General features: G+C 37.0%; 1 protein-coding gene across 1 annotated transcript in view; it reads left to right on the top strand.

Annotated features, from left to right (window-relative positions):
• The window catches only part of myo16 (myosin XVI), a 94372-nt gene that overhangs the window by 12647 nt on the left and 59320 nt on the right, over positions 1 to 22405 (top strand). The window contains exons 2-4 of the mRNA XM_036139749.1: positions 3652 to 3921; positions 19170 to 19240; positions 19559 to 19702. Of these exons, the coding sequence (XP_035995642.1) occupies positions 3652 to 3921; positions 19170 to 19240; positions 19559 to 19702 (485 nt within the window). The remainder of the gene's footprint in view (positions 1 to 3651; positions 3922 to 19169; positions 19241 to 19558; positions 19703 to 22405) is intronic.

Genomic DNA, 22405 nt, shown 5'->3' with positions numbered 1-22405 from the left:
TGCTTGGAGCCTGAATACAAAACAGCTTTTTTCATAGCCTAACCAGACCAGATGGCACTGATGTATTGTCCAGGCGATGTGTGTGTGTGTGTGTGTGTGTGTGTGTTGGGGTTGAGAGGGCAGGTGTTTGAATCAATATGTAGATGCTTATCAAACAAGAAAAAAACACATACAAACCCAGTCCTTTTGTCTGTGAAGATAGTCTGATAAAGTTCTCCACCAAACACTTGTCAGTCTTTATGGATGTAAAACAGCTGCGTAATGTACGCAGTGTGCGTATATGGGCATCAGTTTTGGTGATATGTTTTAATTTGCTGTATTTTCTTTTCTTAAGAGTTACATTTCACATAAGAATCCTTGCTGCACTTAAGTTTTTTTTTTTTTTTTTACAACAGACTAAAAACTTTTAAAAAAATTAAATAAAATCTGCAAGGTGTTGCTAAAAAGTGTCAAATTTTAATTATCTCAGTCTTTGGACCTAAACAATAGGTTTATATTTTTCACACTAGATATTATGTTACACTTACTTAAAATAAAAATGTAATGGACCATTTTCTTTGAGAAATGCACTGTGCTTCAGATTACGGTTGCACAATATTAGAAAAACAAGCAAAATGTGACAATATTGCAAAATTTCACATGATGATATGAGCTGCTATAAATCAACAGTTAAGTAAAGTGTAAATGTATGGTTCAGGAGTGGCGTCACTAGTCACATCATATTTTTATAACTAATGTCTTCAACCGTTAAATCCTTTTATGCTGGGTTTATTGTGTATAAGAAACCATGTTGAACTGACCCGACTTGCCCTGACATGAATAGATTAGGCAATAATGGACAAGGTGAGAGATGGAGCTATAACGGCATCATTTAAGACAATACATGGCTCACATGCGCACACGGAAACATGAAACTGGTGGTTTGAAATGTTTTCCACCCTGGGACCTTGTTTTACAAATGATTGTTTATGGTCTCCCCAAAATGCCCACGGTGATGACAGCCTAAACAAAAAAATAGCTTTATGGAGACATCTAATCTCATCTTTGTGTGGATGGTGTCTCAGTTTAAAAAACAAAAACAAAAAAAACAAAAACAAAGGCTAGCCATGTAAGTTAATGACTCAACAAGTGGGCAATTACTTTTCTCATTTGTTGATGGTTTTTCCTTAGTAACTGAAATCACAGTTTATTATATTTTCTCTGGCTTTCTTTGTATGATATTCAATTTTGATGATCTTAGACATTTAAATGTGACAAAAAGTAAAAACAGAAGAAATCTGAAAGTATTTTCAATCATTTAACATGACCTTGCAGAAACCCTGCAAGTCCATCCATCCACCCTCTGGTTTTTTTTGTTGTTTTTCTTTCCTGATGTATATTGACATTAACTTGAGAGAACATTAGTTTGACTTTTTCGATCATAGTGGGGTTTTTAAATGTCTGTTTTACTTTAAGGTCTACAGAAAATTTCAGTATATAGTAGCTACTATTCTCTATGCTACAGTGCATAATAGTTTGTCAGTACAAATAACTGCATGAAATTGTTTAAAACAAATTTCCAAAATGTCTAAGTTATCTGGCCTGTGGGGTTTTCTGAATATAATGTTGAAATTCATGAAGCACACAGATAGTTTTTGTTATTATTCACATTTTATTCATGTTAAACATTACAACACAATGCCAGGACTGTTGCACAACAGGGACATTTTAAGAGATGATGGAGTAGTAGGAAAGAGATGAATGTAGTTGGACAACATGCTGTTCTTCAAACATGTCCCAGAGACCAAACCTTTGACCAGAGGAGATGAATGAAAGGGAAATATAATAGAAAATAGCCACGCCATACTCAGACCCAGACAGGGAAGAGACTAAAATGCTCCAAGGAGTGAAGCATAATAAAAGACAGGACCATGGAAGCAGAAGAGAGAGCTTTATGTGAAAAAGAATAAGATACAGCAACAGCAGGGTGAAGTCAGGCAACGTGGTGAGTCACAAAGAAAAACATGACATGCAGTGTCTCTTCAAAGACATCTTCATTCACGTATTTTGCTCGTCCTCTGGGCTGGCTATGACCTGAATTTGTCAAACCAGTTGGGCTCCAGCTTGAGCCCAGTGTATTCACTGATCAAACATATAGCAGTATGGCCACCTGTCTAGTATTAAGCTCCCACATCGGTGCTGTGGTTTCTGTTACCAATCTGTCAAGCAGCAAATCTTTTAAGTCCTGTAAGTTTGCTGTTGGGGACCCAGTGGATCAGACTTACTTTTTTGGACAAGTAGGGTCTGGACTGAACGCTAGATACAGCCTGTTTTAATTAGGATAGCTCCTTGGTTAGCACCAGCGTTGGGCTAATCCTAACCCCTGTAAATATACTGCACACTGCCAGACAGCTGGCTGAAAGAAGGAGGCTCCACTTTAACCTTTTACATCCTTGAAAAGCAAGAAAAAACAAATAATCTCTCTTTTGAAATATTTTCAGTCCCCGAAACATGGAGAGTCATGGGATGGGAATTGACAGAGCACCACCCTCTCGCTAATCAAGCTATAGCTGTTTTAAAACTACTGTGAGCAGGCTACAAGCTTCCAGGCAAATTGATTTAAATAAAACTGATCAGATCACCTCATACATTGCTGTTTTAAATCTTTTAACAGTTTAAATAATTTGTTAATAAAAGCACTGCATATTTACTCATGGTTATATGTCTGTATGAATTCCATACGAGGCCATGTCTTTTCCAAACCATGAGCATGTGCTAGACAAAAAAGACTATTTTGCCTTAGTCACCATTATTTAAAATGTTTTACTTTACATTATCATGACGTTAGTCCTTGGTTAATGATATACTGCAAAATCTGGAAGGTTTCTTTATAATAAGGAAATATACTTACATTTCTTGCTCCACCTTTATAGTGTGATGGCTGCTTAGTCTTCATAAACACTTTTTATTTGCTAATTTGTTTAATATGACCTTTAAGCAATGTTTATATATATATATATATATATATATATATATATATATATATATATATATATATATATATATATATATGTTTGTGTCTCTCCAGCGTTTCCATAAAGTTTTAGTGATCCCACTCTTGGCCCACCTGCTGTACCAGCTAATGATTCAGGCAGCATGACAGTTTCACCAGCTGCTCATAATGTGATCTGTTTCACTGAGCAACAGGGAGATTATGCGCAGTCAGTAGAATTAAAGCACTGTTGGGATTGGAGAAAACAAGCAATGAAATGCTGCAATGCCTCACTCAGCCCACCTCGAGCCAAACAGACAGCAAATATGGTTCACGGTAAATATGCTAAATGGTGGCCCACACAGAGCAGGGCACCTGCTGACACTCATATTTGAGCACCTAAACAATAACACAGATGTACAGTGCTGCCTAGAGGTGATCCTCGCGGTGTTTCGTCTGATACCAGCCTCGTCTCATTAGCTCGCTCTCCTACTGTTGAGTTAACACTTCAGATTGAGGTGTTTTTTCTTTGAGTGACCTTCCTTCCTATTTTTGTTTGTGCAGCTTGCCAAGAGATTTGGTTTGAAATGTGTCTTATAATGAATTGAGGTTTTTTTCTGCATCTAGCGTGTTCAATGTCTAAACATAATTCTATCTCATTTTCTCTTTATGCTCATTAGGTTGTTTCCAGCTATGTAACGTTTTCCGTCAGAACATGGAGATAGACCAGTGCCTGCTGGAGTCCCTGCCGGTTGGCCAGCGCCAGCGACTGGTCAGAAGGATGCGCTGCGACCAAATAAGGGCATATTACGAGCGGGAAAAGAACCTTCAGCGGCAACAGGGTGGAGTCAAAGTTCGAGCCCCATCCACCCACAGCAGGAAGCACCGCATCCGCTTCAGGCACGCCGATGTCATTCAAGATGCCATCATACGCCGTGACGACAAAGAAGGTGTGTCTGAGATGTGCAGTGCCTTCGTATTCTTACCATTTTAACATTTTCACATTTTGTCACATTAAAACCATAAACTGAAATGTATTTCATCAGAATAGTGCAATAGACCAACACCAATTTGCTCTTAAACGTGGTCCGAATGGAAAACGCTAAAAAACGTAACTTTGAATGTGAAAGATGTGGCATGTATCTGTAAATGACTTTGGGATATCAACTAATAAGTATTCGGAGATCGATGATCATGTCATTCAATCTCAGTATAAATCCAGCTGTTCTGTGAAGGCTTGAGAGGTTTGTTAGTGAACATTAGTGAACAAAAATCATCATGAAGACCAAGGAACACATCAGACAGGTCAGGGATAAAGTTGTGGAAAAGTTTAAATAGGTGTTAGGTTATAAAATAATACCTAGAGCTTTGGACATAATCAGAGTAGCAGCCAAGAGGCTACTGGTTACACTAGAGGATCTACAGAGATCCTGAGCTCAGGTGTGAAAATCTGTTGATAGCAAAACTAATAGTCATAAACTCCACCCATATGGCCGTTGGTAGGGCCGCAAGACGAAAGCTATTATTGAAAGGAGGTGATGGAAGTATCTATGCAGTTTGTAACAAGCACTGAAGTGAAGATAACAAAATGTAGAATAATGTCCTTTGGTTAAATGAGATCAAAATGAAACTTTTTTTATCTATTACACATAACCCTGAACAAGACATCCCCTTTGTAAAATAAGGTGGGGGCACCATCAAAGTTCAGTGGTGTTGCTCTTTTTGAGGCTTGTGCTTAGAGTGTCACTTTCTAACAGGACAACAACCCTAGACGTACAGCCAGGGCTACAATGAAATGGTCTGGCTAAAGTCTACAACCAAATCCCGTTGAGAATCCGACACAAGACTTCAAAGTTACCTTTTATCCAAGGTTCACCACCAACAAGACTGAAGATGAGCTAATTGACAATGCCATTGTTCAAAAGACTTGCTGCTGAATTTTCCTGCAATTTTGACCCTGCAAAGTATTGACTCAGCAAGGCTAAACACAAATCCACACCACATTTTAGATATCCTTATCTGAAAAAATATTCAAAACAATGTATCAATTTCCATATATTTTACAATTAGGCCTAAGTTTATCACAATAAAATATATTAAAGTTTGTCCTTGTACTGTAACAAATGTGAGAAGACTTAAGGGATCTAAATACCCTTGCAAGGCACTGAACACATTTAGGGGTGTGCATGCTTGTTAGCATGTAGAAAACAGGAGTGGACATGTTGACAAATGGGTGACAAACAGCATCTGACTCGGGCAACACTTGTGCTGGAGAAGCTAGCCAAAACAGAGCCGCTCGCTGCAGCTCAACCAATTTGTTCAGCTGGAAGCTGCCCACTCAACTGAGGAGAATAGAGAGAAGCTTTTATCCTTGTTCAAACTATTCTCAAGGACAGCAGTGTCTGAGCAGGGATGATTTCCGACGTTGATAGGAGAAAGTGATTTTAATGAAAAGGAGAGCTGATTTTCCAGGGCTCTGTAGAAAAAGCTGTCCCATTTTCTTTATTTTCTGGTATCCAAACTGTTCTGCAACGCTGAAAATTTTCAAACATAAATCTAAAAAAATATAATTTAATATGTAAAAGTCCTGCTTAGTTGTTCACTTTTGTTGGCACGGACATGAGTCATACAGCTGTAGTTAGTAACGTACATTTTTATGGTTAAAAACATATTTTAAGATATTAGCCCAGAAGCCAGGACAATAGGCTCCAATTTAACCACACATTTTTTTTTTTTTTTACTTAGCTGTCAATCTTCCAATAGTATTCCGTCAGTTCCAGATGACTTAAAAAAAAAGATAAATTATTAAAAATACTTCTGAGACACTTTTGAAACTGGTGAAAACCTTTCCTACAACCTCAGAGAGGTTGTGTTTGCTTAAACGCTGTTAGTAAAAACATTATTTCTGTTAGGGAGTCCAGATTTAGAGAATGCAAAACTAAGAAAATGTGTTTTTATCAAACAATGTTCAATTGTTTTGGGACTGTTCAATAAGTATGTTTGTTGTTATTCAAAAATACACCTCACAACATTTTTCTGGGTTTTCTTCATGGTAGTGATGAACCAGTGGAATAGTACAGTATGGAAATGTGTTGAATCCCCCATGATTGGTTCTGACTGATGATCCCCAGGTGAAATGTTTTTTCCATTTGTAAATCCAATTTCATGCAAAACACAATTAAGGTCAATTTTATGTTGAAAACAATGGACATGATCTTGTTATCCCTTCATTATATTTTGGATTTAAATATACTACATCTATCTGGAAACCTGTAGTGCATTGTTTTCTTTCATGATCAGTGTTTGTTATATTTAATTGAGGAATTGAGGACTAAATTTACACAAACAAATGTAAACTCAATAGGAATAAATAAAAATAGATAAATAAATAGGAATTGACAGATCTTAAACAAAACCACACATCTAAGCCTGACTTGCACTGCAAAAAGGGAACTAAAATTAGTAAAGTTTTCTTGAAATTTGTGTATTTTTCCTTTATTTGAGCAGGTAAATAACAGTATTTGCCAGTGGAATAAGATTTTTGCACTTTAAATAGGAACAATTCATCTCCCTCATCTTATTTCAAGAGCAGAATTCCTAATTATCTTATTTTAGGGGTAAAAATACTCATTCCATTGGCAAATAGTCTTATTTAGCTGCTCAAATCAAGGAAAAATACACCAATATTAATTATTAAGAAAATTGTATTTGCTTTTATTTCCCTTTTTGCAGTGTGGTGCGTCTGCTTTGTGGCACAGCTATTGCAGTCAGTTGTTTACAACTGAAGAAAAGAACAGTTTGGTGCCCAGTTGTAGTGAGGAGTGTTCATTTGTTCATTTATCTATTGTTACAGCCACAAGACTTTACAAGCTTTTCTCTGACAGACTATGAATTCATTCTCCCTCTCAATCTTGTGTGTAAGGATTACACTGCAGCTCCCTGTTAAAAACACCCCCAACACTGTTTTTATGAGATTATTTTGTCAATAAACTTGTGAGATTCAAAAGGACTGTACACTCTACTCTGCGGAGCATTGATTTCTGTCCAAGTTCAGTGTCTTTCTTTTGTTTATGACGCCGGTTGCCAGTCATTTACCCAGCTGTCGGGACATATCTGTTTCCCACCAGGACTGTTTGCAGGTCAGAGTGTTAATCTGTTCTCCCTGGCCGACTGTCTGTGGGATTCAGCTGGGCGCTCTGTGAGCAGCTGGTGTGCCATTGCGTTGACCAGACTGGAAACTGATTTCTTGGCTCAGCATGAATCGGTTACCCCCCTGCCTGGTTGCCCAGGCATCACTTTGGTACTGGGTTGGTACCATTTGGCTTGCAATGATGTGGTCATCTGAACCATTCTTTCAGTTCAAGATGAACAGCGAACCTATATTTAACATTATTGACATACTCTTGGATAGGTTTGTTGTTTCTAGGACTTGATTTAATATCTAAATAAAAATGTAAGTAAATGTGAAGGTAGGGATGCAGCAGCTTTTACTTTATCTTTACAGTGACTCTTAAGTATCCATCAGTTGTTTTCCATGCTAAAGTCAGCAGTACAGTGGTAGAACTTTCTCATTGGCATTACTTGACTAAATTATCTTATTATCTTGTAGAAACTGTAGTGATATATCCACTCAGTGCCCTCTTCAGACTAATTTAGATAGATCTATTATCCTCTGACCTTGTTGCAAGTACAGAATAATTCTGCTTATGTTCAAATAAAGGACAGCTTTTGGTTCTTTGCCTCAAGAGTGTACCGCACTCTTTGTTTCTGCAGCCAGCTCTGGGTTTGTGGTTACAGTTAGCATTGCTGTGATGGTTAGAAGTGCTAACCATATTTTATAGATTGCAAATATTACCTTGTGAGAAAGTTTTCAGAGCCGAAAAAATATATCAAAATCCTACAAAATACTACTTTTCTGCAATCCTTCCTGTTGTCTATTAAAGCTGTCTTTTTGCTCATTTGTACAGCTCTAGAGTTTTCCTAATAAATACTGTAACAATTCAATAAAACTCTCTCTGCTCCTAAGGCTCACTTTGCAACCAACAGACTATCCAATGACAGTGAGTGTCTTTTAAAAGCTCAGTTTGTAAGTTAAAAAATAAATAATTTACCCATTCTAAATTATACATTTACTTATTAAAAATGAAACATTTGCTTTTATACCATTCAATATATTAGTCAGCATATTTTTTAATAACAAACAAAATTAACACAAATCTAAAGTTTTCAAGAGTTTCTAATCCGACTCCACTTGTCAGCCAGCTCCCTCTAAAATGCTCCAGTTCAGATTCAGATTCAGATTCAGACAAACTTTAATGATCCCAGGGGGAAATTACTTTTGTAATTTTTGTAGTTGTAAGGAATCCTAACACGGTGACAACGTTTAGCTTCATATACTTGAACACTGGCAACACACGGCTCCTCCGAGTGTCCCTCTGATCGACTCTGTCTCATCATTTCTTGAGGTATATGAGGATATTGTATGGGGGTAAATGTGAATTAGTTTCATTATACAGGTTTGAATCATAAAAAGCTCTAACTCATAGAAAATGTTGGGTTCAAAGCTCCTTTAGTTGGAAACAACTGGAAGGAGTCACTTCATGAGTTAAATTGCAGCAAAACAAACTAACAAATATAACCCCCACTGCTCAAAGGACTGTCTTAATTTTTCTACAGTTGTTTTGGACTTTTAGTAGTGATCAGCATTACATCCCTAAATCTGTCCACAGTTATGAAAAGGAAAAGAGAGATTAACAAATAAAGCTTTGCTATAGAAATTTTGCTGAAACTCTGGAATAATTCAAAATGGGGCATGTCTGTGTTTTCCCGGTTGCCTATTTTTAGTGAACTGAGTTTCTTCTGGAGAAACAGCCCGCTGATAAGACAGCAGGGTTAATCACAGACACTTTTCTCATAGTCACAGACATATACACATAGTCACATTAGGGTTGGTTCGCATCATTTATTTATTTTTGTACAGGAAGTACAGGGCAATGAGATAAAGAACAGCAAGGCAAAGAGAAGAACATAGTGGGAAGGTGAAATCTAAAAAGTACTGTAGAGACTGCAGGCAGCACAACATTACAGGGTTAGAAAGAAAAAAATAGCATGCAGCCGGTTTCCTGGATTGGAACATAGCACACCTCATCACCCTTCTCCATGCCTATCTATCACATGCCAGCATTGGCTCAGCTGCATTTTGACATTTGGTGAAATTGCTTTTCCCAAATCAGTTGTTTAACTGCATCAAAGTCAGATGCAGACAAAAAATAAGGGTGTAACCTACACTCAGTAATTAAGTCTGACTTTACATATATTATTTATATATTTCTAATAATAATAATACCATATTGTGTTTGTCTAAAAGTGAATCATTGTTCAGGATTAATAATGGGTTTGTCTTAGTTAAAGTGCTTTTCCAACTTTCTTTTGTCTAGGCAAGTTTTCATCCTGTAACATCACGAATGAATTAATTTTTATATGTTATATAAAAGTAATAATCGAATAACATCCCCTAAACCCATGCCACACTATCCTGTATGCACTGATGTATATTGACCTGGTATGTTGGAGGCTTGAAACTGAAAGTTAAAACTGACAACTTGTCCCACAAGTCTAATCTATCTAATTTGACCACTGATTCTCTGACCGCTTGGGAACAGTCAAAGAGGATTCAATTTCCATTCAATTCAGTTGATCCTTAAACAAGAAAACATCAACAGAAAGCAACAGAAGTAATTTAACCCATCCTGGCACAGGAGAACATTGTGAATTCCACACCAGTGATCCCAGTACACATATACTATTCAGAACAGGAGCAGGTCAAAGCCATTACAGCGATGATTTGTCCTACAAAACCTGCTTCAGCCCATGATGTTTACACATATAAACAGTTTTCAATATATCAGCATACATGGCAAGATAGGGATCAGTGTGACAACAGCTTAACAATCAAAGAATGATAATAATACAATCAAAGAATGGTAATAATAATAATAATAACAACAATAATAATAATAATAATAATAATAATAATAATAATAATAATAATAATAATAATAATAATAATAATAATAATAATGCTGAAAGAATCAAATCTAATATCTCTGACTTCTTTCCATTTGACATTTGTCTCAGCCTCATGCTCAGCTATTTCCCCACTGGTGAAATATATCATCCTTGCTTCTTAGCTATAAGCGTTTTTATTCTTTTGTGAAGAGCAAAGCAAACTGGAGGTATTGTTGGTGGGACTGTGCTCAAGTCCCTGCGTTAATTACCCAGTGCTCTTCCTGTCTGGACAATGTGTGGTTTCTTTCAGTGCAACTAATCTGCACTGGTCGTGATTCTGTTTGATTCTCTGGGTTTGTGCGACAGATAAGAAAAGTGTCATTGCAATTTTGATAATTGTTGATAAATGCATCATACTAGTACAGCACTTGTAAGTAGTCTAGAACCCATTTTTTGCATTGATGAAGCAAGGCAACAAAACCTTCTAGTATTTTGCGGTGATTTGTGCCAGTAAGTTAATAAGATTGTAATGCATTATGCCTGAGCAAGGAGAAAAGTGTACATTAAATTAAGGCTAGCTCTACAATGTTATTTGAGTTTATCTGCATTAGTGCAGAAAAGCTTTTTAAACAACCCTTCAATAGTATGGAACCTCTCATGTGTGGCTTATTGACACAGACTAATGTGTTTTCAAACTGTGCAATGTGTCAAATTAAAAATCAGTCCTAGTTTAGTGGAAACTGATCTTTATGTCTCCATCATTGCATTCCTTATTTTGTTATGGTGTATAGAAAAAGTATACTGTGGTCATCTTTGTCATTCAGCTGTATCTCTGATGGCAGATGTGCACACCAAATAAATTAATCCCCTTGGTTTGTTTATGCATGCTGGAATCGCAGGTTATTTCTTTACAGGTAAAAACAAATAGATTCAAAAAATGGAAATAGTATCTTGAAAATTTGTCTGTCTAATCTAATGTAGTTTGTGGATTCAAGTCAGCTGAACTGCTTTGGGGAGAATTTACTCTTTCCTTGTATGTTGTTAAATGTTGTGTATATTTATAAAGAAATATTCTGCAGGCTTCTACTGTCTTTGTCATGATTGTGCTCTACAGGACAGCCATGGAGGGGGAAAATCGGTAAAGCTGTGATGTTGTGGACGAAAGTGTGAACCTCCAGATATTTAACAGTCTTTTATTTATCAGATATCCTTTCTACTTTATCTGATCTCTGCAGATGGAAAACCGCTAAGAGAGAGGAGTGGAGGAAGGAAAATAAATAGATATGCAGGCTGTGGGAAAACAGTGATAATTTTCTTGCATACATCATGCTGGCATTAGAGATGTCTGTCATGTGTTTTGAAGAATACTGACACAATAATATATATATATAATTTAAATATATGTTATATAATGATAAAACTAATAGAAGCGTATTAAAACCAGTTAACATTCAATTCATGAATGAATCAAACAAAGTGTTTTTTTAATCTTTGCAGTGACTTGATGAAGACCTGTTTACTTCATAATGTCGGCTTCCTCATTATAGGAGAACTTTTGTTATAATACTGGGAAACCATTTTCTAAGTTGATATTTAAAGCATTTGGTTATAATTCTAAATAGTAAGGAATATCAAGTTTATGTATTTATTACAACAGAAGGAACAAGTTAACATGTAGTAAGTAGTAAGTGGTCATTATTATATATAACGCTAAAGTTAATAACAAGAACAGACAGTTATCAGTCATTAATAGTAAATAGTGCTCAAACATCTCTGGCTAATAAACAACTGCTTCCTTTCTCAGGGAAAAAACATGCCCAGCAGCTCAAATCTGTCGCTCGCATACCATTTTCCTTCCACTCACCATTATAGGAGTCAATAAGACTTGAGTCTCAGACCAGGAGTCAAAATCCATTATGAAGGCTTTAGGGCATAAGTCTTAGTCGAGTCTGAAGTCTTGGACTCTCACAACTCGGGTCAGAATATCTGGTGAAAATCAAAACTGTTTACAATATTTATTTGTTTGACTTTGAAATATTATTACGTTATTATAAAAATACACATTGATCATAACACAACAAACATTTCTGATTGAGCTTCATACTGACTACTGATACTGATACTTTGCATCCACTCTTGCTGTTACTGGAAGTTGTTTATTTGATTCTTGAATCTAGTTCAGTCCTTTTGTCTGTCCATGTGTAATTTAAGGTTTTATCTCATTAACCCTCAAATTGCCTTTTCTCTCTCTAACCACAAATCCCAGCTCCCATCTAGTTACCATGGAAACACCATATATGTTTCCAAACAGCTGTTTTTTTTCTTCTGATTTCCTCAAAATAACAGCTAGCTTTATTTATTTTTTGATGCTCTACATGTCCATGGGTTCATATACGCACACATCTATAAAAATTGAAAATCCTCCTCAGGACTAAAGCCTTACATCACCTTACATTCAAAAAAGACATGAATGGATTCAACCTGACTAATCCTATCTGTTGCCATTTTGAGCCTTTTTATTGTATATTGTTAGCTGCATATACAGTTTAATCTAAACAAGATTAGGTCTGAATTTTATCCAGATGATATCAGCAGCAGATTTAGGAGACTTGATATAGTGTTGACATTAGACATGTCTTTGCGCTTTAAATCTTTGTATCTCTGATACTTGTTGGGTAACTAAGATTGCCAGAACTGATAGAGCTGTTCAAGCTGTCGTCTTTTTTCCTGTTGAGTGATCTTTGTGATGCTTTAATGCTGTCTTTTATGTGGCAGATTTTCAGTCTCCACTGCTGTAAAGCTTTTGCCTGCTAATATATGTTTTACCTAATTCAGATTTAACTTAAAAATCAGAATTACCAGTATGCAATGTTTTTTTCCTTGCCTTCTTACCACTAATGATCATTTATCATGTAATTAAAGTGTAACTCACCACGATGTAAAGGCATTACCCTGCCCTCAGACACATTTTGAATAATGCCGGCAAAGTAGGCGGTTCCCAGACCCGCCGGCTAAGTGCGGGAATGAGCAGTTTAAGCGGGGCTCAGGTCTCGGGATTGTAGTCAGGATGAAGGAAAGTGATTTGTGGAAACTTGGGTGATGAGGGCGATATCTGGTGGTTTTGCCACGGATCGCTTTTTTGAGGTGAAGGATTTTTCACCTCCGTCGTCACTGGAGGTTGATGGAGCCCAGTGGGGCTGAGCCTTTATCGGTTCGAGGCGAGACATTTTAAAGAAAAATATTGCAGAACTAAACAAGTTCACATAAAAATATAAAACAAAAAATAAATAAAGCAAGGTAACATTAAAATCACACCCTTAGGGTCATTTTATACAGCTTATCTGCAAAATAATTTGATTTTGGGTTAAGTAACACTTTAAGGAACAGGGACGATGTCTGACAGAGAGCAGTCACTGTGAAGCTGGGTTTCATTTCTTTTTTAGAGTTGACAATTCAAGGTGCTTTTAATATTTCATTAAAGCGAAGTACAGTTAAAATGTGTGACCTTAAACATTAGTCTGTCTGTATTTCAAAAAGAATGTAGATCCTTAAATCACACCTTAAAATGCTCCAAATATTTCCTTTTCCAACATGACAGACAAATTCTTGAATGGATAAAATAGGCCAGCCGTACCGTTACCTGCTGAAGTCTAGCTCCATGTTTGAGGAGTAACCTGAATCATGAACACTATGTCTTTTGTCAAAAATCTTCTTCCATCTTTTGTGTTGTAATTAGCACATAATTGTTACTAAAATAATGTGGCTTCTTCCTTCAGTGTTGACACCCCACCAATGAGTGTTGCTCTTAGCACAACATGTTATCAAGGTATGAATGGTCAGAGTTTTGGTTTTCTGAACAATTTCAATTTGAGTAATTTCAGTCAAGCTGAAAATCTGATTGCGGTTTGCAGTGGCTGTTTTTGAAACAGCACAAGAGCACTAAATAAGTAAAAAAAGATAACTTACCTGTCACTTAACTACCTGGACCCCATTGATATTTTGTATTTTTGCAGTTCTGATCACACACCATACTGATAATAATGAACAGAGAGGAACTAATCATGGCTCTAAAACTTCAGTGTTTTTAAAAGTTATTGTAAGTCTTTAGGGTACCTGGGTGTTTTGTGTCCCCCACATTGGAGTAATGCAAAGAAGCAATGCCATATTGTTATGATGCACAGTCTTGAGGAGACCGTGCAAGATTTAGGTGGAAGGTATCTGAGAAGCTACCTTTAAAGGCTATTTAATTCTGCTATCCTTCTCCTCAAACTACACCCACCTTAAAGTAAGAAAAAGTCCCTGGATGGACTCTGTGTCTTAGGTGTCCGTAGGCGAATGTTCAAATTAAACTAAGCCAGATACACACCAGTAAAGCCCTCTAAAGAGTGTTTCCTTATGGTTAAACGTGTTGTGACAGAGTTAATGTTAAAGACTAGCACAAAGAAGAAATTATATCAGAAACGGAAGATTACTACTTTGTCAGAAAAAAAAAATAGAAAACAAGTTCTTTAAAGAATATGACATTCCCTTACTCACGTTTGTCATCATGTTGTTATTACAATTACTATTATCTTGAGACAAACACTAAAAACCACTCAACTATTTTAAACTAAAGTTTAGTTAAAAACATTGTTGGTACCTTTTGAACTAAAAAAAATCAAATCAAGAAAGTTATTGGCCTTGAAGAACCTTATAAAATATTAAATGGTTCCAATGATTGCAAATGGGGGGAAAAACTTTTTCCTTGAACAACCTTTCTTTGCTCATGTTCAATAGTGTAAAACTCAAGCAAGTTATTTTTAAAAGATGAGAAAGTTACACCCTAGAGACAGAGAGACTGCTGAGCAAATGCCTTTTGGTATAACTCCACTGTGTTGAAGCCGTGTTGCTTCTCCGGGTCCGTTCATTCGTTGTGCAGGACTTACTCAAAAGTGCAACAATAACTCAGCCCGGACGCAGAATTTAGGTCCGCCTTTGCAAAGGGAGAAATGCACCTGCCACCTCTGCGGGTAGCAACTCTGGCTCTCTCTGCTGTCCAGGCTAGTTTTATTTAAATTTAAAGGATGATTTCACAGAGTTACACAAGCAAATGACGTGCACAGTATCGGTTTCTACTCCCTAACAGCTACCTTTACCTTTTATGGATTTGTATTTTCCTTCCGTTGAAACCTTCTGTTCTGCTAATTGCTGACCTGGCCTTGAGACTTTTTCTTCTGCAACCTGTGCTCACAAACAGCGCTTTTTACCCTAATCTACTCACATTCTACTTTGAAGCATATAAAAGCATATAAATACATGTTCAACCTTCATAAAAGTGTATAAAAACGAATCAAAGTTAATACATTCCACAACTGACATACTGTCTTTTTTTGTACCCTATCATTATGAGTCATCAGTATCTTCCTTCCAGTAGGTATCAGTCTTTCTGTCTCAGTTTGGAAGATAAAGGACACATGTTTTTATATATTAATTAAGCTAACCTCTACACATAGCAGGGCCCCTACAAGAGGAAATCGAGAATCAAGAGTCTTTGTTGTCATTATATAGTCATAATAATATTTTTGGCGAGGCTCCAGCTCAGGATTCACATGTAAAACAAAGACACAAATCATCACAAGACATCCGTGGCAGAACAAGCAATAGAGAAGACCCTCAAAAATGCAAAATCACAATACGAAAAAAGCTCAATTTATAGCTAAGCTGTAAAGCAGAAGAGAAAGACTTATCTGAATGGGGAAATATTGTGCAAATATTAATAGATAATAAGTCGTATTCAGATAAAAATAAAACATCCAAGTTGAATACACCAAACAACAGTTCATGGGAAGCTAAAAATTGTGCAAATAGCCCAGTTCAATGATCACCAAATTGGAACATCAAAAAAAAAATTAACTGACCAAAAGTAAAGGGAAGGAACTGAAAATAATAACATTCAGACTCCACGACAAGTATCCACTAGAAATCGATGAACAACACTAAATCCCGTTCCCCATCCTGAAACAACACTAACACAATAATAAACATGCCAATCTTATTGTGGACAACCTTTACATTGACGATCAAGTGCTCCGCAATTCAAGCATTACACTATAAACTCTGTTAAATACTTTTTGTACATCAATCTTAATGCCTCTTATCCTCTGGACCATTGACTTAATTTTAGATCTGTCACTTAATAACTCCAGATCAATTTAAAAAACAGTTGTCCCAGTATCAAAAATAATTTTGTGTCCTTTCTCCATTTTTCTCTCCTTTTTTTAATTGTTATTCTTTGTTAATTTTAACAAATTAATGCACATGCATATCGGTAAGCCTTCGCTTTATCCATTCGAACACAAACATACAAGCTAAGCCAAACTACTTCAATGCAGCAGCACTGTTTTTTTCCTTAAATTAACTACTGAAAAAAAAAAAAAAAAAAAATATATATATATATATATATATATATATATATATATATATATATATATATATAAACTTAAACTTGTTATGCAAAGTGTGTAGCTTTAAGATCCAGGCAAAAAAAAAAAATACACTTAGTCAAGACGTAGTTAAAATTACAATACCGCCAATCATATTAGGTGACCATGCTCCTATTTCTCTCATTCTATCCATCAAACCATATAATAAACCATCTAAAAGGTGGCGTATTAATACATCTGTTCTCAAAGACCATGACTTTGACACCTTCATCCAAAAAGAGTGGGCATTCTTTCTGGAGATAAACTATTCTCCAAACAATCCACTGTCTTTACCATGGGAAAGAGGAAAAGCAGTATTAAGAGGTAACATCACAGCATAAGCAGCAACCAATAGATTCAGATCCCGAAAAGAGAATAAGTCATTTAACTAATCCATGCATTGCAGATTCAGATGAACAAACTACAGAGGAACATAATTATTAAAATACGAACTGGAAAAGATTGTTCACAAAAAAATAAAAAGTGTATCATCCAACAACTAACATTCAGCCTCTTATGCCAATGCAGAAATGATTGAACATGGCCTTGCCTAGCAGAGTTTTGTGCTCTTTGGGAAAGGAGCTGTTGGTTGTTAATCAAGGTTAATTTACAAGTGGTTTACTCATAAACAGAAAACCACTTCTTTTGATGATTAGAGTGTGTTAGAAAAGGGTGGATTTAATTGTGTACAAGATAAGTCAGAACCAGTTTTGTAATTTATGGGTTATTGTGTTTATGTAATATCTTCCATAATATTAGTAAAGGGCTTTATATGTTTAAAGTACAGTTTATGCAGTCATATTATTTTCCATTGCATACATATTTTACTGGTATGGCTTGGTGTTTTTTCTTTTTCTTTTCAGATAACACCAGATGTAATAAATGTATCTGACATCTGAGTGCATTTAATGTCTTTTTGTGTGTGGGTGGGATAAGGTCATTTTTATGCATGTTCGTATAAGTTAAATTCCCTCAAGGGAGTTACCATCAGGGTTCGATGTATTGAGTTTATGTAGCTGCTGTTTACATGCTGATCCACTTTTGTTTGTATATTTTTGACAGGACTATGTGACAGTGGTGACAGTGAGTAACCATGCTGTCAGTATTACTGAAATCACATAAATGTCCAGAATGCAGCACTTTCCTTCCCTCTCCTACCTTCTGCTTCAGACCCATCACTTCCCCGTTTATCTGTCACACACTCTGGTGCACCTTCCCTCTTGCTCTCTCACTGTTTGCTTTGTTCTCTCTTGTTCCATGAAAAATTTATCAGCTCTGTAGCAAAGTCTCGGTGGCCTTATTTAGACTTTCTAGTCTCTGTGCATTTGCCTAAGGCTGAATGAGCAAACTTGTCTGGAAAATGTTGCCTTTTCTTCCAAAAGATTCATGTCAGTGTGTTAGTGGGGTGCGCGTCCAATTTGATCTTCTAGTAAGTGATGTAAGCGCGTGTAACAGTGCCTTTTTGACCTGCCGGAGGAGGAAGGAGGTATCTAACTTGCGTGCACTGTTTTAACACTGTTCCACGCTGACACGTCAAGGACGATTACAGGATGCCTAAATCCCATTGATTCTGACGGAGAGAGGAAGGGATCAGTGTGGGTTCATGGCTGTGTAAAGTGCATTGGTGAAGTATTCACACTCAATCTTTTCACATGTTGTCACGATACAACCACAAAGGTCAACGCAGTGTGACATTTTTTGTAATACATCAGCGCCAAGTAGAGGATAGTGATGCAGTGTAAGGAAAGTTACACGTTTTTTTTTTTTTTTTACTTTTTAAAATAACAATATTAACTGTATAATATGGGTTTACATTAACCCACTTTACTCTGATACCTCTGACTAATGTTTGGTGTGGCTATTGCCTTCAGACATAGCTGTTTTGTGAAAGCATCAGAGGTTTGTTGAAAAAAAAGACAAAAGAAGACAACAGGAATGACCTCAGAAAAAGAAAACCATTGCTAAAAGTACATCATGAGAAGTCCCAGTTGTTAACAGTTGTTAACAACATCCTATGAGGGACATAGCATACTTTTAGAAGAAGGCACTCTGGTCAGATGAAACCAAAACTGGACTGTTTGGATGACATGGAAAGCACTGTGTGTGTGTGTGTGTGTGTGTGTGTGTGTGTGTGTGTGTGTGTGTGTGTGTGTGTGTGTGTGTGTGTGTGTGTGTGTGTGTGTGTGTGTGCTACTAACAGTGTGGTTCATCCATGGAATGAGCCATGGTGATACCGATGTACAGATGATTTCCTTCAGCAGGGACAGGACATCTGGTCAAAGTTGATGAAAAGATCAATGAAGTTAAAAACAGGGAAATCCTGGTTGAAAATTTGTTGAATCCTTGGAAAAAAAAAGCTTAGGACTGGGACAGAGGTTACCTTTCCAGACAGAGAACAACCCTAATCATAAGGACAATGCTGAATTAGAACTGTTTAGATCAGAGGTCGCCAACACCAGTCCCTGAACGCAGGTGATTTAAGCTGCAGGGCGCCGGCCCTCAAGCACTACTGTTTGGGAACTCTGGTTTGGATAAAAGTATCTTTATCTATTAGAATGGCAGTCAAAGTCGGTTCTTGCCCCACAATTCAGAACGTGGGGCAAGAACTGTGGGATGCTCGATACAAAAACATACAGTGCTTGTGCTTTTTCATAATAAAATACATTGAATGTGTTTGTTGTGGTGTCCTACGGGAGCTGTTAACAACTTGGAGGTTTATTGTGTTGCAGTGTTGCGTCTCCTAAAGGAGGGAGCAGACCCCAACACTCCAACTTCCTCAGGGGGATCTTTGCTGCACCTGGTAAGATATTACCATTGTTGTTATAGTTATAATCACAAATAAATTAAAGCCAAACATCTGTAAATATTATTTTTCTTAGATTTGTATTTGTTGCTTTTGTTGGTCACCTCAAGGCTTTATTCATTTTCTTTTCAGAAGAATGTAATTATCAACAGTGTTGCACAATAGATTTCACAAAGATTAATTACCATACCGTATGGTTTTCACATGCATTAATTACCATGCAATGATTCTGTTGCACGGTTAATAGTAAGGCATGCCTCTGGATATATTTTTCTTCCAACTGGTACTAATGGGATTCTTGGTTTTTTTCTGCAGTGTGCTCGCCATGATAACGTGTTTGCAGCTGAGCTCCTGATTGAGCGAGGCCTAAATGTCAACCAGCAGGACGAAGACCTGTGGACGGCCATGCACGTAGCATGTGTGTGTGACCACGCTGATATGGTGCTGCTGCTACTGCTGGTGAGAGCAATCTACAAACACATGCAATTAGCTGAAAGGATTAATTCACTGACACTAAAGCAGATATGCAACACTGTACTTTATGGTACAATTTCTTTTACTGACTTCTGCAGTTCAGTTTGACTAAGTCACAAATTATATTAGTGGTCTGTACTTAGTTAAGTACTTAGGTGGCCTTCAAGTTTCTTTATGAGTTTGGTGATTAGCATCTATTAGCATCTTTCCTCCAGGATAATATCTCTTGGACTGAAGCATGTTTCATTGATGATGGCTTGTGCAATGCAGAGGTTCTCCAAGACGACTATTCAGTTCTGTACAAGCCCAGTTAAATCTTTTAAAAGCTGAATATTTCCAAATTTTGAATTACCACGATATCAAAGAGAGTCTTTTCTGCAGAGAGTGCCTTGAGAAGAGCCATGGTTGTACTGATTAGGTCCATGATGAGAAATGTGACAGCTGCAGGGGAGGGTATGCACATCCACACCAGTCACTCAATGGGTTGGGACTGCTCTGCTGGTGCTGATTAGACCCACAGAGGGATGACTGGTGTGAAGGGCCCAAACAGAATCTTGTACAGTCTGGTTCCACTGATTAGCTCCTGAGTGATTGCTGTTAACCTCCTGTTAGACGGGAAATAAGATGTTCCTGGGAGACAAAGAAAGAACTCCCTTGAAATATGTGCTAATTAAATGTACGCTGCTACTCTATGGCTTATGCTTTCATATATGTGGTGATGCTTTTGTTTATTTGTATGTGTTTAATTTCCTTCCAAAAAGAGTCATTTACAGCTTCACGGGAGACTGTAACTGATTGTTGCTATAGAGAAAGCTATTGCCCTGTGAAACGGCCACACTAAACCTGGAGTAAACTCTGTAGAGGCACATGGTAATACAAAAGGTGGGTAATTTTAAATGTGTGTGCGTGGTAGCAAGACTGAAGGTGCAAGTGGTTTAAAAACGTAAAAATTATGATTAAGGTCACTCACTCTGGTGAGACTGCCTGGTGGATCTAAAAGGTTATTCGAACGTCACTGGATTAGGGGAAATTTGAAAAACCTAATTTAAATGTGGAGGCAAGTATTAGTGGCTAGTCGTGTTCCTTCTAAGTATCTCATTGTTAGCTTTAATGTTAACTGTATTTTTATATCCTCCTTTGTAAATCACTTTGAATCAAAGCGTTTGCCAAATACATAAGCATAAACGTAAATATACTGTATTTCTATACTGCGCTTAACACAGGTCTTACAAGGATTGAATATTGGCCACAAGGCAAAAAAAATGTTGTGTGAGTATCATACCTACACAAGATGTTTCTTCTGCATCTGCTTAATTTGCCAATACACATCTTTCATTATTCTGGAGTGCATTATTCATGCACTCCAGAAGATATTTCCGAGACCTTGCATAGGTAATCCAGTTTATTGCTTTTTTAATATTATTTTCATTCATTTGTTAATGTATTGGTACTTCCTCAATTCACTAGGAAGGGGATTCACCTTCAGAAGAAGGTTCCTTGTCAGTATGAGACATGAGTAAGATGTTTTTGCACACTGTGTTCATTGCAGTATGCTTAGGAATGAAGGGTTTCCCAAATATAGTACTACAAAAGGTAATTTGTTTTTTATTTCACAAATATTTTCATATTATTTGCGTTTATGGAGAAAACAAAGGGAAATCTGATTTCATAGAGGATTTATTTTCTAAGTTAGAAGATTAGAACATTTCTATTTATTTTAATTTAGCCCTCTGTTGACTGGCATTATACACTGTTCTCTCTTTCTTGACATAATCCACTTAACTAATAATTGCTGTTAGTTGGGGGTAGTGAGTTCTGGTTTGTCTTTGATGCTTGTCCGGTCTGCAGCTTGTTACCTGTAAGGGATGTTATGGTTGGAAATGTATTTTGCAATCTGCTTTTTAGCATCTTGTAGCACCTTGGTTCCAACTTATAAACAGTTAACTATTCCTTTTGTCCTAGCTCCTCTTTCCCTTAGTCAATATTATCAAATGTGAACCAAGAAGGTTGTAGAAGAAATTAAAAAAACATGCTCAGATCAGGTGCATCTAGCCTAAAAATGCCTAAAGGTTTTCCTACCTTTTGATGAACATAGTGTTCCGACAGAATGCTTCATGAACTACCAGACACATACCCAAGACACCTAGCAGCTTAAGCATGAGTAATGTGGTTTTGCTGATAACAATAACATATTTATGTGAGTTCCTTTGTTTTCCCAGGCTGAAAGGTAGTGCAGTTGGAAGCACTGTTGTCTTGCAGAAAGAAGGTCCTGAGTTAACCCCTAACTCTAGCCTGCTGTCTTTCCACATTGGGTTTGCATGTTCTCCCTGTACATGTGTGGGGTCTCTCTGGGTACTCCTGCCTCCTTCCATTTGGACCTTCCAGCCCAGAGTCTCTCCAAAATGTCCTAAGTTATGAGTGTGTGTGTGTGCGTGTGTGTGTGTTTGTTCTGTATGCCTCTGTGTACCGCCATGATGGACTGGTGACCTGTCCAGGGTGTAATGGGCCTCTCGCCTGATGACTGCTGCAGATAGGCACCAGTGCCCCTGTGACCCTACAAGGATAAGCGGGTGTAGATGATGGGTGGATGGTTTTGCCAATGCTTCTTACTGCTGCATAGGGAATGACATTTTCTGTTTTTCAATAAATACAGGAAGCTTTTTTTTTTGAGTCGCGTAAATTATCTTT

This window comes from Fundulus heteroclitus, chromosome 7 (assembly GCF_011125445.2).
Source record: "Fundulus heteroclitus isolate FHET01 chromosome 7, MU-UCD_Fhet_4.1, whole genome shotgun sequence".
NCBI lineage: Eukaryota > Metazoa > Chordata > Actinopteri > Cyprinodontiformes > Fundulidae > Fundulus > Fundulus heteroclitus.
This window is presented reverse-complemented; position numbering and strand designations above follow the sequence as displayed.